Raw genomic sequence first — 17,445 nt, forward strand, 5'->3', positions numbered from 1 at the left:
TTATTGAGCAGAAAATGCCTCTGTACATTTATCAAAAAAAATGATCAAGTCAGGACTATTCCATGAAATGAAGCCGTATTAAACCGCGTTATTTACTGTTTCACTTACAGTGCCGTAAGTATCAGATGCAACTTTTTTGTTTGCCTCTGTCGTCAGTTGTGTTTTTTAACAACTGCTCGGGAAAACAGAACATTATAAAGATTTTTTTTTCCTGTTACAGAAAAACATAACCATATTGCACTTTAGGAGTATTGTTCGGTGTAAACATCTTGCTGCACCGTGAAACGGCAGACGCGTGAATGTCGGGAGCTGGACGTGAAGCACACAATCACTCCTTTCTGTTCCAAACACGTGTCAGTGACCGGGCCCAAGAAAACACTGATTATATTAAAACAATAAGAAACAAGCAGCTCCGTGCACTAACAGTGGAACAGCACATGAGATAAACAACAACAGGCTTTAAGACAATAACATGACGTGTCTTCTCTTTGTGCTGCATCACAAGGGCCCTGCAGATGATGGTCACCATCACTGTCAGAATGAAGACGGGATTCAAAGGATGCAATCTATGTATCTTGCTCTGTTTGTATTCTGACAGTTCAAAATGCCTTCAACTGAATAATAAAAAGTTTATTTGGTTTCTTTAAATGGTCCTTTCTGCACTCAATTGCAGTTTGATGAGTGGTTGTTCTCTCATTTCACCATCAGTATTCTGGCCATCTTCAGAAAAGGGTAGTTTATGGGAAACCCAAAGACAACATTGACTGAACTGCCTCTCATATTCATCTCAATCTGACCGCACTGGTGTAACATGGATCATTTAAGCAGAATCTGTCAGTGTATCCAAATAAAAGGCCTTATGTAAATCAGTAACTGATCCTGCTCTATGGAAATTTCATCAATTCTCATGGACCATTACAATGTCAATTTTCAAGCAGTGCAACACATGATTAAGATATTTTAGCAGAGGTTTCTACACAACAAGTACGGTCCCTATTGTTTGGAGAATGTTTGTAGTACTAACATGCTTTGTCTGTACAGCTCAAGAGTTCTGGACATTTCCCTTGGTTGCATTGGTTTACAGGGAGGGAGGGGAATCTTCAAGCTGAATCTCCTCAAGGACATGCAACTTAGTTGTCTGATAGCCTTAGCCATGTCCTTGGGAAAAATAAAAATGAGACAGCAAACCGTGTATAGCAACACAAACCCAGAATGAAGAGGGTAATAAGGCCGCGGCCTCCCTGAAGCCAGACTGGAGTAAAAACTGTGTCACTAGTCATAAACGCTGAGTTCTTCTTTTTGGTTATAACACTATGGCACCCCCTAGCGCACACAACGGCCATGTAACAGTGCCTGCATTCACTGGGCAGCTTTAGTTATTTGACATTGTTCTAATATTTATTTCAACAAAAAACCCGGGGATTATCTTAATTACAGCATTATCCAAAGTTATCTTTGTGCCAACAACCCTAGAAGCAGTGAATATTCAGAGAACCTCGCAGGTGCACGAGGAGAAGAGCCTTTTAATGAGTCACCCATTGTCTCATGCAAGTGTTTTTAAAAATTCATAGAAAACATGTCGCTCAGAGTTGAGTATCAAACTATATTTATTGTATACAGTACAGAGAAACCAAATTAAAGAACAAATCAAAAATTTGTGGAATATTTGACAATGTCACCCTCAGAATCCATCAAGTCAATCTTTAAAAAAATGAAGGTGGACAAGATTTCTACCGATGCATAAGTTATAAAAAATAATAAAATTTTGAGCAGAAAACTGAAGCGGATCCGACTCGATATTTTAACACTGATGGAGAATCGTATCTGGCTGTGGAACGACGTATATCTTATATTCTAAAGTTGTTAAAGGGGGTGGGCTTGATTTACACTGGAAGAGAGCTGAGACTTACTGTTATGAAGACTACAACCAGTCACCATTAACACCTACTTTTTTTTTTGATTACACAATGAAAAAACACTCAATTAGCATATTTGGCCCAGGAACACAACTGTACTTTGTCATTCAGTTAAATCTGCATTGAGTGCAACACTATTGAGGTATTCCATCCATATGAATCTTTCTCCACACAAACAAGTTAAAATGTGCACACTATTTATTGCAAAAATGCAGACAAAAAAAAAAAAACGTGTTTACAGGAGAAGAACCTCCCTTCCGGACAGAATAACCGCTCCTTCCCCGCAGCTGTTCACTACATTAAATGACATGTTGAGCATATCCTGAACTTGAATGCTAAGAATAATCTAAGAATCTTAAAAATATAAAATATAAGAATTTGGCATATAGTTTCTTAGTACTGAGACATGCAGGAGGTCACTGCAACTGTTAAATGTTTATCCCATTGCAGTCTGTATATGGTCTGACAAAGTCCCTATCTCAGTGAATCACCTGGTCATGCAAATAAAACATGTTAAAAAACATTATCCTGAATCTCACAGCTAGGATTTGGCCCCCCAATGACAAACCTGTTGTCTTTCTTATTGTGAGAAGCATAACACTGACCCAAGCAGAAAGGACAACAAAACCATAAGGAAAAAAATTAAAAAAAAAAAAAAAAAAATCTGTGGAACTCTCCCCTATAATCCTGTCGCTTAAGAACAGACTCCTCCTGTCTGTTGCTGAAATACATCAATAGTGTCTTCGTCCTCCATCTCCAGCTGGGGGAAAAAAAAGTGAAAAGAAATCAACAATCATTCAGTAGCACTAGTGTGCACTGTACACTCTTCCTGCCGGTCTCTGGGGTCCCACTGCCTTGTGTGCAGTGGACTGAACATCACATGAGCAGATAGAAAGTTGGACTTCGATTTTAAAGCTTGATCCATATTATCCCTTAATGCTGCAATTTATCAGGTTGGAAATCAAATCCACTTGGGACTGTCGTGTTAAAGATTTCCTCTAAAATAGGCCATTTTAAAATGAAAACATTTCCCATGTCAGTCTTGTTGAAAAGCGGGTCTATTAAAGCAGGAAAATCTGGGAAAAAAAATGATATTTTCAAAGACATCAGAAATATATCGACTAGAAAGTTCTAAAACCATGTTCTTAAATTTCAGGAATGATCCAAGTCCGGATTTTGTGAGGTTATCGTAATGTTAGGCTGATGTATTTCTATTAAGAAGGAAACAAATACATTTTATGAAAGATAAAAAATGCCAAGTAGATTTGCAAAATACTACCATCGCTCAGGCTCTCTATATTAAGTCTAGCGGTTACAGGGTAATTCAACATTAACTATGTCGATGCTTATTTCTCCAATTAGACCGAATAGACTCGGAACCTCCCACCTGTCACTTATAGGGCAGGGCAGTGTAGAAACCACCCACACACCCAAACAGGAAATGACTCATGAGGGGGTGTCTCATTTACGAACTTTGTCATGCTCATGCCAAAGAAAAATAAAGGTGGCATAAATCCATGGCTCCAGGCAGATAGGATTACATAGCCAGACAAACCTCCAAGACACACAGAGACGCAAAGTTGCTTACACTAATGTCCATTGGCCTTGAACTTTAAGGTTTAATTATATACCTCACTATAAATAAGTGTGCTACTTTAGGACCAAGGTGCACATTCACAGGACGTTCAGTCTAGATGCTATTAAGTGTTGTACACAAGTTGTTTATCATGAAAAGTAACAAGACCATTGGCCCAGTATCCTTTTCCAATAATATCATACGATACACTGCTGTAGAGGTTTGGGATCACTAATGTATTCAATTTCATACAGAGCAGCAGTTACGCTTCATCTGTCAAGCTGCAAATCAATCACAGGCTATTTGGCAGTCATTCAATTGTTGTGCTTTGCAAAACAATTTAAAGCCAGTTAAAAAACGTAAAACACATTAAAAATGTTTCGAAATCCTCTCTTTCCCTGACCTATTTACGGACTTGAATTACAATTTCATGAGATCGACAGCAATCATGATCTATGCATACTGGTGAAAAATTAAAGTGACCGCAACAAACAAAGTTGCGTTCACCACTACAAGGTTGCACTGGTGTCAAAATCCGTACAAAAGCTTCACAGATCATGAAATACTTGAAAAGTACCTCAGAATACAATTTTTAGAATGCCATTTTTATTTGCTATGTTTATGTATCCACTCCACTGTGAGCCAAGGTAACAAAATGTCATTAAATGTGTAGAGTTAACAGATTACCGAATGACAATAAACAAGACTAAGTGTTGGAAAATATAAGAATGCCCCACCTGTGCAGGTGTATCAGTTTCATTGATCGGCTGCCCATCAAACCTAAACCTTATCTGACGGATCGCCAACCCCTGCGAAAGAAAGTGAAAGTGAGATTTACACTGAATGAGCGATATGACTGAAACGTTATGAAGGTGTCCAAGGTAAGCCTAGAGGAGAGAGTTAGGTTCAGTTTTCCCGGGTCAGCTTACCTGTCTTTCGCAGTATGCCTTCATGAGTTTGCTGAGGGGAGTGTGCCTTTTGATTTTGAATTGTACAACAGACCCATCTTGACCAGCTACTTTGAGGTTAATGTGGTCATTCTCTGTTTTGACGCCCTCCTAAAACAAATACACACACACACACACACGACAACATGCCGGACCAACCGGTTAATTCAACCATTAACTAGCCGCTATTGCTCAACAAGCGACCGAAATTAGCATTAGACCAACCCGCTTGGTCTTGAGCAAAGCCTCGGCCAACCAAAACATCGCAATGATTAGCATAGCAAGCTAACGTTAGTCCCATTTTCAAACTGGCGCAGAAAGCCAGAGTGGCGCAAACGAAACGACAATTCCAAAATAATTCATTCACTGGTGCGGTTGGCTGGAAATAGCGCATACTTTCAACTACGGACTGGCGACAAGTGGCGTCCTGTGACAAGAAATAGTAGGGAGTGGGGAATGGCGCAAATATGAAGATGTGCGCAAACATATTCGCAAATTGGTCCACCTTTGTTTTTCCCCGGATCCGCTCAAATGCGGCTTCCTATCTGTAGCCTTGCGAGCAGCGCTAGCCTAGCTTAAAGTGCTAACGTTAACTTGGAACTGCCGTCGTTGCCACCTCGCGGCGAGGGCGACATTTCGTCTAAGCCGGCGACGACGACGGCTAACACTGACCTTTGGCTTCTCTTCGGACATTCTGGCTCGTATCACTCGGAGATAATCGCTTGCGTCGCGGGTGAACAGCTAAAAAAAAAAAACGGCCGTGGTTCCTGCGCCTTCTCCCCCGCGGGCTGCCGCTGTCGTCCGGAGCAGGAGCGCGCACCGAAATTTAAAACGTAATTCGACCAAAACGGTCACGTGATCCACTCCGCCCCTCCCCCCCATTTCGCCGTGGAATCGGGAGCGCGCAAAGTCATCTGCGCGTCCCCGTGAAAAAAAAGGTGAAGCAAAACAATAAAAGGTGAAGCAGAATATCGCCCGTTTGCGGATGTTAGAATAAATACGTTTCTTCTCCTTTAAATACCAGTAGTACTCCAATGCAAAAATATCAGCCAGAATGAAAGGAAAGGTGTGTAAGACTGTATGGAGACAGTGGTGTTGAAGAAAAGACAGGTGGCAGAGCCAGAGGTCGCAGAGATGAAGATGCTGAGGTTCTCTTTGCAGGTGACGAGGACGGATAAGATCAAGAGTGAGTCCATCAGAGGGACAGCAATGTGTTTAGATGTTTTGGAGAGAAGGTCAGACTGAGATGGTTGGGTCATGGACGAAGGAGGGATCGTGAGAATATTGGTAGACGGATGCTGGAATTGGAGATGCCAGGCCTACAGGATAACCAACGAGAAGATTGATGGATGTAGTGAGAGAGGATATGATGTTAGTTGGAGTGAGAGAGGAGGATACAGAGAATCGGCTGCGATGGAAAAGGTTGATTTGTTGTGTCGACCCCTGAAGGGAAAAGCCGAAAGGAAAAGAAGAATAATCTATGCCTGTGTAATTAATATTTGGATTATAGCTGTTTTCTTTTTTTCCTATTTTAGAATTCACAGCGTAGAGTGCGGGAAAGAGGTGAAGAAACAGGTTGGAACAGGGTTAGGAAAAAAGTGTGTGTGATTAAAGAGTATCAACCAGAATGAAGTGAAAGGTGTAGAGGATGAAGGCAAAAGAGATGAAGTTCCCTTTGAGAGTGGGGGGGAGGGATAGGATCAGGAATGTGTCCATCAGAGAGACAGCACACGTTAGATGTTCTGGAGATAAGGCCGGAAAGGCCAGACTGAGATGACGCTGATTTCCTGGTGATTTCTTTATTTGAGTTTTTCAAACAGTCATATTCCGGTGAAAGTCATAAAATCCCATGAAACATTTTTTTGAAAATATTCTGCGTTTAAGTAGAGATTTCTGCTGTTCAAGAAGGATTACATATGTATTTAACCAGAATACTGGGGATAAAATTTAAAAAACACAGTTATTAAGGCATCTGTAAATTGGCATGTTTTACACTTAGTATGAAAATGCTGCTGGTGAGAGAAGAAGCCACTCAGTCCCTGACTTTTTGCAGTTTTACATTCAAAGCACAATTTGAAGGTTTAGACTATTGACTTTAGACAAACTCACAATGTGAAGTCAGAAGAACTGGTAACTATGGTTAAAAAAAAAACAACACCAAAAAAAAAACAAGGATGCAAAGAAGTGAATGAAATACAAATACATTGAGGGACATTCACATTAATTCAACAGTAATGACACACAACACAGTGACTGACCGTCTTTGAAAAAGTGCACGTTGTGCGACGTCTTCAGAGCATCTCCAGACCCACGGTCGCACGAATAAATGCTGTGTTTAACACATGCACACCAAAAAAACGTGCATGCCGTATCTCTATGCTACCGGCATCAATAAGCTCTTTCACAGTCTTTAAATGCTGGAATTGTTCTTATTTTTCGTTCATGCGACAGTACGGATTATCCTTTGACAGACCTGAAAAGGAAAATGGAGAAAAAGATAATAGAGGTGTTAGAAACGTGGAATTCAATATGCTAAACGTTTAAATTTCAAGGAATGGGTTTTTACTGAGGGTAAGTAAAAAGTCAATCATGTTATTTTCTTCCCCAGCAGATGGCGATACAAGATAAGGTTTCTTTTTCATTTTGTTCACGGTACCTGCTGAAGTGTGGTCCATCTTCAGGAAAAAATGTTTTGAGTTCATCTATCGTGACCACATAGTTAATGTCATGACGCGTGTGTGTTTGCCTGCTCAGATCAACACGACTAAAATGTGACTCACCATATTTCTGCCTGATTTCATCATGTCTCAGCTGCATCTCCATCCTCCTGCACAGAGACAAAACGAGTGAAATAACTGAGCATTAAGAAAGAAAACCTGCCTAACAGTGAAATAAAAGTTACATATTTGTAAAAAGATGAAATAAAGCAATGCAAAGAAAAAACACGAGTATGTCAATATCAAACTTTCACATTCAAGTATCGGGACTTCGGCCTAAAGCTGTTTGAGGTCTTTTTGAAACAGAAGAAATTGTAAAAAAGGAACTTAAACAAAATCTCTCCACATCCGATGAGAAACGGCACAGGCTGCAGTGATAATCTATGCAATTATTGACCGTCTGATTCCAAAATCCCTCACCTCGCTCTCTGACGGGAATTCCTTGCACGGTTTTGCCGTTCCACCTTTGCATCTTCTCTTCTCTTCCTGGAATGCATAAAAATATCGCGTTGTAAAACCCGTCAATGATGAATCAAACTACATTCCCTCAAACAGCAACAAACATAGAACATACATGCTATTTTTGCTAGTTTACCCTTTTCTGACAACTTCCCAAACCTGGACCTCAAATCCAAAGGAGATAGTGAAGCACCTTTTTTTTGTGTTTCGGTATCTATACATATCTATACTTTCATTAAGTTATCTGTTTATGAATTTATTTGTTCATTGAATGACTGAAATAAAGCTATGAGCAAAGCTTTATTCAAATACTATGTCACAAATTCTGGCCGGGTTTTGGAGACGGCCGTATCAGTCTTTCAGAATAGGAGCCTATTGTTTTGTCCGCTCTCCCCCCTGCCATGTTGGACCGGATTTCGAAGCCTGCCCTTCACGTGACTCGCTTACCCGACTCTCTCACACTTGCAGCAACAGCAGCAACAAATCAGGAAGGCTATGAAAACGATGCCGGCCAGCACTGAAATCGTGATGATCAAAATCTGGAAGTTCACTGAAAGCCAAAGTAGAAAGACGGAACAGAAGGAACAGTTGAAATTGTTTTAACACTTTTATGGCTATGTGGTTGTTTTGGATACAATAGGTTGCTTTTGTTTTAGCTGAGAAAAGTAACAAAGATGAGCATGACATTTAGAATAAATAGGTCAGCCTGTTGTCTCTCTCTGACAGATGACGGCCTCCACTTTTACAGCACTACACGCTGGATTACATTCACAGGCTCATAGACGGTGGCAGAGCCACCATGCAAGGCACTAACCAGAACCGCAACTAGTGGTTCAGTGTCTTGCACAAGAGCACTTTGGCATGCAAATGGGAGGAGTCGGGAATCAACGCCCGTCCTACCAGTTGAGCCAAAGCCACGCCACAATACTCACACTTACATCCAGATCATATTTTCATGAATAAAATAAACCTGAAAATGACTTCATTTGTATTTACGAACCTTGTCAATCGGTCCATAACAAAACTGCAACAATTGATCAAAATGCTCAGCACTGACTAACCGAAGAATATTTGTAAAATACGTACTCAAATACTCCGGACTGGGAATAAATGGTCTCTATTTGTATGCAGTAGCACTTTCACCACCTTGTTGTTTTGAAGCACTTTACATTTCACTCGCAAAGTCGTAACGGCAGAGCTGCCATGCAAAGGCGCGAACCGGAGCAGCTCGGGATCTCATGTACTGTTCGAAGACACTTTGGCACGCAGACAGGAGAAGCCGGAAATCGAACCTCTGCCCTTCTCAGTCGAGGAAGATCCGTACTACCAACTGAGCCACAGCTATATCTTACTTTTCTCTCTCTTCGATGCCCCTGAGCCACCTCAAATCCTCACAAAACCTGCTAAAACACTCGCGAGGAGTTGCGTGACATTTATTAAGCATTGAGCCAAAGAGGACCTGGACAGTGTGAGCAGTAGCTTTGTTTATCAGAGGTGTTTCAACATATATAAAGATATCAGTATCTCCACCTGACATCCCCCGTCTTACCCCAGCAAACCCCCCATCGGGCGTCTATCAGTGGACACACTCTCCTCGGGGGCAGGATGGTCTTCAGCGGGTAGTCCAGGCACTGCTCCGTGGCCGCACACCACAAACACTGCAGCAAACACAAACACAGCCTCATGGCAGCGGCCCTCCCACCGCCGATCTGTGGGTGACGGTTGTATTACTGGACTCACCCTGACATTCTGGAGGCATTCGACGCAGCTGGTGTTGGATTTGGAGGGACAGGCCGCTGAAATTAGAAGTGTATGGATCTCAAGTAAGCAAGTTTCTTTTATTTACATTGTTACTGGAGCATCGGAGCACAATGGAAGTTGTTTATCAGGAACAGATATCTAGTTAGTTCTGTAAAATAGTTTCCCCCAGAGGTTACATTGTTATTATTTTCCTCATTCTTTTAGAATTTCATGTTTGTGGGACACCTTGTTATTATTATTTTTTTGTCTCTATTACTTGACTTACATTTTACAATGCTATACGATGCTATTTACAATGCTATACAAAGCTAGGAACTACAGGGTTCCATGTTTTGTTTTGTTTTTTTAGTTTAAAAAGATTTAAAGATAAAATCACACGGGAATTCACTCGTGATTCTCCATAGATTCTTTATTTCTTTCAAAATAAAACAAAAAGGAGGGGCGTATTCTTTGACGGTTACTCCTAACTTCCTAATTCCTAAAAAGTTGCTGTGATGTCTTATCAGACGAGGAAAGATCTTCTCGAAGATTCTGGATTCCAAGATAGTTACCTGCTGCCCGCAGACAAGGCAAAGTTATGCGACCTAAACACCGGAGAAACCTACCGGGAGCCGGGGCCGGCGTCTGGGCCCCCGTCGCCAGAAAGCCGCCGAGGAGAAGGATGACCGTAAAAGCACGGCGGAGAGCAGACATGATGAGCCGAGGAAGGGTCTGGGAGGAAATAACGGTCTCAACTGTTGTCCGCGGCTCCGGGGCGGAGGGCGGGCCGCTGGTGTCATCGAGCAGCTGCGGAGGGAAGCATCTCCACCCACGGAGTCCGGAAGTGCCATGGCTCCTACTGCGCATGTGCGAAACTACCACGCTTTATGCGTGAGGATGAGGAGGTTCAGAAGGTTGGAGGATTTTAAGAACGCTGAGTGACAACAAGACTTGTGGCAGAGATGAAGATGTTCTCTTTGAAATACTTTTAGTGTCACATTCACTTATGCATAGAGCACGACATCGGTGAAATTTGACCACATCACGGGTGAACCATGAGCAGAAGGCAGCGAAGGAACGGCGCCAGGGGAGCGGTTGGGGGTTCGGCGTTTTGCTCGACAACACGGCGGTAGGCTAGGAGGAAGCGGGACGACCGCTGAGCCATGCCATGCCGTGAAGAGGACGGACAGGATCGGGAATGAATCCATCAGTCTGACAGCGAGTGTTGGATGTTTTGGAGAGAAGGTCTGAGAGGCCGGACTGAGTCGTTTGGGTCATTTGCACACTTTTCCAGCCTGTAACACTGCTGTGACAATTGAATTTCCCCATCATGGTCTATCTTATCTTATGTGATTTCATTTTTAACAGCGGCACTGAGGAAAAGACAGGATGCAGAGCTGGAGGTCATAGAGATGAAGATGTTGAGGTTCTTTTTGGGAGTGACAAGGATGGATAGGATCAGAAATGAGTCCATCAGAGGGACAGCACATGTTAGATGTTTTGGAGAGAAGGTCGGAGATGGTTGGGTCGTGCACAGAGGAAGGAGAGTGAATATATAGATAGAAGGATGCAGGGGTTGGAACTGCCAGGCTGGAGAACTCGAGGGAGACTCGATGGAGTGGAAGAGGACATGAAGTTAGTTGGCGTGAAAGACGAGGATACAGAGAATAGCGTGAGATGGAGGAGGTTCATTCAGTGGAGGGAGCAGACTAAAGGAAAAGAAAAAGAAGACTACTATGCAATGTACCCCGCTGTGGTAAATAATCCACGCTAAAAAAAAGTTTCCTTATACCTCATTCACTAGATTTTCCTCTAAATGTTTTTTTAAACAAAATACGAGCCGCCACGATTCATTGTGCTTCATTCGATGAGGTCACACAGCACACAGACTTAAAAGGTTTAATTGTGTCACAAAGGCGGAGTAAATTTCTTTCTTTTCAGTTCATGGCCATTTTAATGGATCCGGGCCAACGTCGTGCGATGATTTAAAGAATAAATGCGTTTGCAGCCTGCAGACTTTCAAGGTTCTCATGCAGCTCACATGATTTATAGACTTCATGGACAATCTTAGGGTTATTCATAGATAAATCAAGTGCAGTGTTATGCACCGCATAGCAATAAATACCCCTTTCATGTGAATAATAGTTTTAGGTTTGTTTTTTTTCTAATCCTTTAGAAGTCTCGTGGAATGAGGGAATTTTGAAATATTTTTGCATTGCTATTCTTTATTAGAAAATGAGTCCTAAACAGAAAAGGTGGCAAGTATCAAAAACAGGCCCAAAGGGATTTATTGCATATACTTAAGTTTATATCGCCGGCATTCGAAAAATATCCATTTATTTGGTAAATGAGCTGCTCATACACACATGCGTGTATACTAACATACACCGCCTCACACACACACACACACACAAACACACACACACATTTATGTATAGAGCTTTGTTTGATACACTTATCACGGCACCATTCACAGAGAGAGCGTCACACGCAACAATAATTGTAAAAAAAATGTGACAATTTAAAAAACAGACTATTATATCAAATCTGCAGATGTGTAGATAAAGGGGTTCATGTTTTGAGTACAACGTCAGGAATTTGGAAGGAAAAAAGCAAAACATATATCAGGCTTTGAAATACAATAATTTATTAAAGCATCTTTGAATTTCGATATAAAACATTTTCTGATTTTTTTTTTTTTTTTTTTTTTTCATCTTCTTGAAAACAATCAGAAATCTGAAGACACAGTCACCATCAATGGCGTTCTCGGACTCTGGTGTGGCCGCCGGCAGCTGACCAGATCTACATGAGTGCGATCGGAGGATAATGGAAGACAGCGATGCAGTGTGAGGTACATACTAAGCTTATATGCTTGGATCGTGTCCTTATCATTACCTTTACTGTAGATTGATAGGAAAACAGTTAAATTATATGTGTTAATTTCAAGAGTCCTATGAGAGTAGATGGCCTCTGGTTGGAGAGATAACTTATGGAACTAAGTTTTTTTTTTTTTTTTTTTTTTTTTTATGCTGACAAATGTGCAGACACAAGGCATGAAACTGAGAGCACTCATAAGACATAAACATCTTGGCTGTCTCAGAATCGGAAATTTGAGTCCCTGAACGCACAAATAATAGAAAATCAAAGGATTGGCAAAACAGCTATCGACATTTATCCAAACATCACTCGTCTCAACTCCTCGGATTGTTCCCCTTGTCCGTTTGCACCGCAGTGAATAAATACCCTACCCTTACGTGGCCTTCGACAACACTGGAAAACAGGAATTCAATTGTTACGCACAATCACAATGTATACGCAATGTCAGTTTAAGCTACGGTTTTCAAGACATCGCTCTAATGTAGTACACGAGAAAAATAAGCTCGTCATTGAGGACGCGCTGCAAAATAAAACACACAAATAATTCCACCGGAGTGTCGTTCCAAGAAAACACTCCTGTGCAGTGGTTATACTGTTCGTCGGTATATTTGCAGTCCGCTATTTGTGGGTGAATGTTCCTTTATTTAAAATGGGAATGCGCTTTTGTGACAGCCACCGCCGACCCTTTGCCTTATTTGCATTACACTCCTAAAAGGCCACATCTGCACTGAGACTATCAGTTCAAAATCGCCCAAAACCTAAATAAGGCAAGTTAAAGGAGAAAACTCCCTGGGATAATTACAGTTATATCATATATATAGAAAATATATATTAACCTGAGGGAATCTCCGTTCAGGAGAACATTCATAAAATGGGCCACGACATTCTTTCAAAAAGAAATATATTTTGATAATTTATGCCAAAATGATTTTTTTTCTTTTCTAATAGGTTGGACTGTCAGATTCAAAGAAATACTGAAAGCGTGTCTAAAATTTCAATAGGTGGTTTACACGGTGGAAAACCATGGCATACAAACTCGGTCGACTTATACTTCTTTAAAAGTATCGGATCCGCTAAAAGAACATTTGGAAAAAAAATCTCAAATAATTCAAAGAACGATCAGTGTACGTGTTTGTAGACTGCATGGAGGAAAGCAATTTGGAATGATTGCAAAACTTAAAATGACGGAGAGATACTTGAATATCCTTGTTTTGCCACAGAAAGCAAAGATACCATCTTTTTTTCTGAGTCTTGGGAGAGAGAGAGACTTTTCCTGTGAAGTCCTTGTTCCAACAAAAAGAGTCAAAATCTCAGTTGAGACGTTTTGGTGTTTGTTTGTTTGTTTTTTTCCTCTCGTCACCTCTATGTATACTGTTGCTGCAAAGGAAATCCTGCATCCCGTCCTGGCAGTCACCTGATCCAGTTGCTTCCGTAGCTGGACACCGACTTCACGCTGCACCGTTTCTTCACAATCATGTTGATATAGGCTTTCATGATCTTGGTGATCTCGCCGACCTGGAAAAGCATTTTTAAATAAGGAGATTACGAATGCTGAGCGCGTTGGCAGTCGGACAAAGTAAGACTTTCACCATTTTTCCATCACATCCTAGCATTTCAGGTAAAAATGACCTTTTTCGCCTACAGCGAGGTGAGGTGAAAATCATCTGATCCCGGAGCCTGTGTGCTCAGCGGCCTACCTCAGGTCATTACATGGTTACAGAAAATCATGATAAAGTAGTCCTCCGCTGTATTGCTGTCGCTCTGTATAGCATATTTTATATGTTTATATGTATATATGTTATATTGTCTCTCACTTGTAAAGTGTCTTTGAGTATCATGAAAAGCGCTATAGAAAACCTATGTATTATTATTATTATTATTATTATTACATTTTGAATCAGCGATATAAACTTGCAAAAACCCCGTGGTATAGCAAAAAAATCACAATCTAAAATCGTATTGCGGATTAAAAATCCGTATTTTTCCAATTTTGTATCGCGGATCTTTAACTATACCACGTCATTTTGCGGTTCTAATATAAGATAAGATAAGACATACTTTATTGATCCCCATAGGGGAAATCCTTTTGTCACAGCAGTGCAACAATGACAATATCAATAAAAACGAGTATAAATATAAATAAAAGAGACAATTAAAAGATAGCAGAAGTAGAAAGCAGAGTGAACAACAACAAGGATAAGAATAGACAACAGTGTATTTGTTTATAAGTGTGTTTTTATATATTATTTCAATTATTTTATGTATAAATAAGATAATAGTATGGTTGCGACTTTGCGGATTTGGAACTTAATCCCGGCGCTAAATGAAGGACTACGGTTTTGTTTTCTTAAATGAAAGAAAAACAAGACAGACTTTTTGGGGACAAAACAATCAGGTGTCGTCACTACAAACAGTGCCTCCGTCAGACGGGGAATTTAAGTGTCACCTCGAGTCAAAACCAAACCAGGGTTTTTTCGCTCTGAATAGCAGAACTCTTGAGTAGCCGCGGGAACCTGGGCAAACACGCCAGTCTCCCTATTATTCCCACATTTATCTAGAATCAAAACGAGAACACGAGCAGACGGGTACCTGTGGCGTCTCGAAGTACATTTCTCTCTCATCCACGGTGATCTTGTAGGTGCAGGGCTGCGGGGCGCCGAAGAAGATGATGTGCTCATAGGGGAAGGTTTCCAGGGGCTTTGGCTCCCCTCGCTTGTAAACGGACACGTTTTCGGCGCTCACGCTCAGCCAGAGATCATGGGGGAAGCCGCCCTCTTTGCACTGCGAGCACATAAACACAAGATCCCATCTCAGGCTTTGGTGTTTTGGTGAAATTTGTGAAAACGTGTAAATGAAAATGACCTCGACGTCGAAGAGCGTGGATCCGTAGCCGGGCCACTCCTTGATGATTGTCATGTATTTGAGCATGGCTTGGTGCTGGACCAGCCCTTTGAGGCGGGACCACTTCTCCATGACGCTCGCCCTGGTGGCAGACATCTCCTCCTTGATCCACATCTCCAGCATCTGCTCCTCCTCCATCCGCTGCTTCTTCATGGAGCCGGTTTTCAACCCGCGCCTCAAAGTGCCGTCCAGGAAGCTCGTCCTCCGGCGCTCCAAGGTTTGCCCGGACCCCGAAGCTCCGCCGGCTTTGGTAAACTGCAGGATGCGGTTGCGCAGGCGGCCCACGGGGTAGACGTTTTCCAAATTCCATGACGCTCGGGTTTTATCTCCAAACAGAAACTGCAGCCGCAGAGCCGCCAGGTGTTGCAGTGTTTCCTCGCGGGCAGGGAAGTGGCCCCTGGTCAGGCTCTCGTGCGCCTGAGGAGCGGAGATCAGCGCAATCTCAAAAATGGGATTAAAAACCTCCCCGTAGGAAGTGACGCCACGAGCCAAACGGACCTGTTCGAACATGAAGGCGAACTCGACCCCTTCCTTGGGCATGCTCTCCACATCCAGGAAGCAGTAGAGTTTGAAATAGAGCTTCCACTGGCCGTCGTCCTCCGCTCCCTCGCTGCCAGCCATCCTGGGGAGAGGACAATATTCACTCAGTCATCTCCACACTGGGCCCCTCTCACCGTCCTAATCGTCGTCATATGATTCTGAAAGTCAAATTTTCTGCGTAGGCCGGGTGTCCTCGTGCGACCAGACGCGACGTCTTCCGCCCGGCGGTGAGTTTTTGTTTTCGTTCGTATGTCTATTCGGAAGATTGAAACAAAAACGTCCGCGGCGATTTTCGCAAAACAGCAGAAAACAGATAAAGCAATTGCATTGCGTAGAAAGTCATACTCTTGGATCGACTAACTGCAGGATAAAATAATCTTCTGCTTTGCACATTATGTCACATGGGTTAGTCTCTATGAAGCCAAAGCCTCGGGTTTACACTATAAAATAGTAATTGAACAGTGATATACCATGCTATGCAATATCATAGAAATATTAAACGTAAAGCGACTCGGGTGTTTGGACCATTCCAAATAAAATTCACTTACAGTCAGGCATACAACGATTAAATCGAAATACCGCCTGTTTCACATCGTACCTTTCGAACTTAGCCAGCACGTCGGCTACGAGCACCCTGCTCTCCACAGCTCTGTCCATGGTGTTGTTGTGCTCAAACAGAGCAAACATATTTCTGCTGTCCTCCATGGCCAGACCCCTGATCAGCTTCTCCACCACCTGCACACAGTCGGACAGAAACCAGAAACTCAGCGGTCCTCGAAACGGCCAAATATCAAATATCGTATTTGCGGAGGTGAGCGGGGCTCTCCGACCTCTCCGGCGGTCGTGTGCGAGTTGATGGATATCTTGCAAGAGCCGCCTCCGTGACAGTAAACCGTGGTGGTCATCTCCTGTCTCGTGAGCAGCGCTACGATCTCCTCTTGGGAGGGAACAAACTCCCTGGTCTTGGTTTTCTTGAGAGACTCTCCGATGAAGTGGGCGAACATTTCGATCTCGGTGCCGGGGAACAGCTCCTTTATCCTGCCGACGAAACCGGCGCCACGAGACGGTGAATCGGGAGTCGCGGTCGAAAAAGGTCGACGCGGCGAAACGAGACCCACCGTTTGAGGTGAAACTTGAGGTAGCGCAAGATGCCGCGGCTGGGCAGGAAGGTGCAGCTCATACATGTCAAGAGATGCCAGTGGGCGCGATTGGCGGGACTATTCGGGTGAGGGACGTGATTGGTTTGCTTGATCAGCTGACAGTAGACCTCGTCTCGTAACGTCCTCAAGTCCTGGCAGGTCTGCAGGATTCCCTGGATGATCGGCACCGGGTCGGAAACTGCCTCCATTTCTTGCAGCGAGTTGAAAATCTTCACAGCTTCGTCTTGCAAACTAGTGTAACCCTTTTCTTTTTGCACTGAGGGAGTGGAAGCGACAGATAAGAGTTATAATTGCAGATCAGGGGATAAGAGTGATAAATCACCCTTCTTCAGTTCATGTCCTTAAGTATATTTCAAATAACGCTTCATCATGTCAAGGTTTTTTTTTCCCACGAGATGTGAAAATGATTGAACGTAGCCGACATCGGCGATAATTGTTACCAAAAAAAAGAAGAAAAAAAATGAAATCAAATCAGGGCTTTAAAAGGTAATCGCTGAAAACATTTACTTGTTTTAATTTTGGCAATTCTTTAATTTAGTTTTTATTTTTGAGACTTCTCAAATGATCAAGATATTGCTATAAAATGAATAATAAACCATTTTATGTGATTAG

General features: G+C 42.4%; 3 protein-coding genes across 3 annotated transcripts in view; all 3 read right to left on the bottom strand.

Annotated features, from left to right (window-relative positions):
* Positions 1-1,589: 1,589 nt before the first annotated feature.
* Positions 1,590-5,236, bottom strand: sumo3b (small ubiquitin like modifier 3b). Its single transcript, XM_086145900.1, has 4 exons — positions 5,112-5,236; positions 4,422-4,550; positions 4,230-4,301; positions 1,590-2,676 (listed from the first exon to the last, which is right to left on the bottom strand). Exons 1-4 carry the CDS (start codon positions 5,130-5,132, stop codon positions 2,611-2,613), a joined length of 288 nt encoding a protein of 95 aa, XP_086002026.1. The 5' UTR covers positions 5,133-5,236; the 3' UTR covers positions 1,590-2,610.
* Positions 5,237-6,228: 992 nt separating this feature from the next.
* pttg1ipb (PTTG1 interacting protein b) lies at positions 6,229-10,403 on the bottom strand. The gene is made up of 7 exons (XM_086145903.1): positions 9,982-10,403; positions 9,356-9,411; positions 9,165-9,273; positions 8,063-8,165; positions 7,577-7,642; positions 7,220-7,266; positions 6,229-6,912 (listed from the first exon to the last, which is right to left on the bottom strand). Exons 1-7 carry the CDS (start codon positions 10,220-10,222, stop codon positions 6,869-6,871), a joined length of 666 nt encoding a protein of 221 aa, XP_086002029.1. The 5' UTR covers positions 10,223-10,403; the 3' UTR covers positions 6,229-6,868.
* Positions 10,404-13,554: 3,151 nt separating this feature from the next.
* Positions 13,555-17,445, bottom strand: part of myo10l3 (myosin X, like 3) — a 28,008-nt gene continuing 24,117 nt past the window's right edge. The window contains exons 28-34 of the mRNA XM_086145901.1: positions 16,792-17,089; positions 16,504-16,711; positions 16,272-16,408; positions 15,632-15,755; positions 15,095-15,550; positions 14,822-15,013; positions 13,555-13,747 (exon numbers count right to left, since the gene is read on the bottom strand). Coding sequence (XP_086002027.1) covers positions 13,643-13,747; positions 14,822-15,013; positions 15,095-15,550; positions 15,632-15,755; positions 16,272-16,408; positions 16,504-16,711; positions 16,792-17,089 — 1,520 coding nt within the window. The 3' untranslated portion in view covers positions 13,555-13,642. The remainder of the gene's footprint in view (positions 13,748-14,821; positions 15,014-15,094; positions 15,551-15,631; positions 15,756-16,271; positions 16,409-16,503; positions 16,712-16,791; positions 17,090-17,445) is intronic.

The sequence above is a fragment of the Fistularia commersonii genome, chromosome 4, assembly GCF_037954325.1.
Source record: "Fistularia commersonii isolate RoL2024-O1a breed Wild chromosome 4, RoL_Fcom_v1.0, whole genome shotgun sequence".
Taxonomy (NCBI): domain Eukaryota; kingdom Metazoa; phylum Chordata; class Actinopteri; order Syngnathiformes; family Fistulariidae; genus Fistularia; species Fistularia commersonii.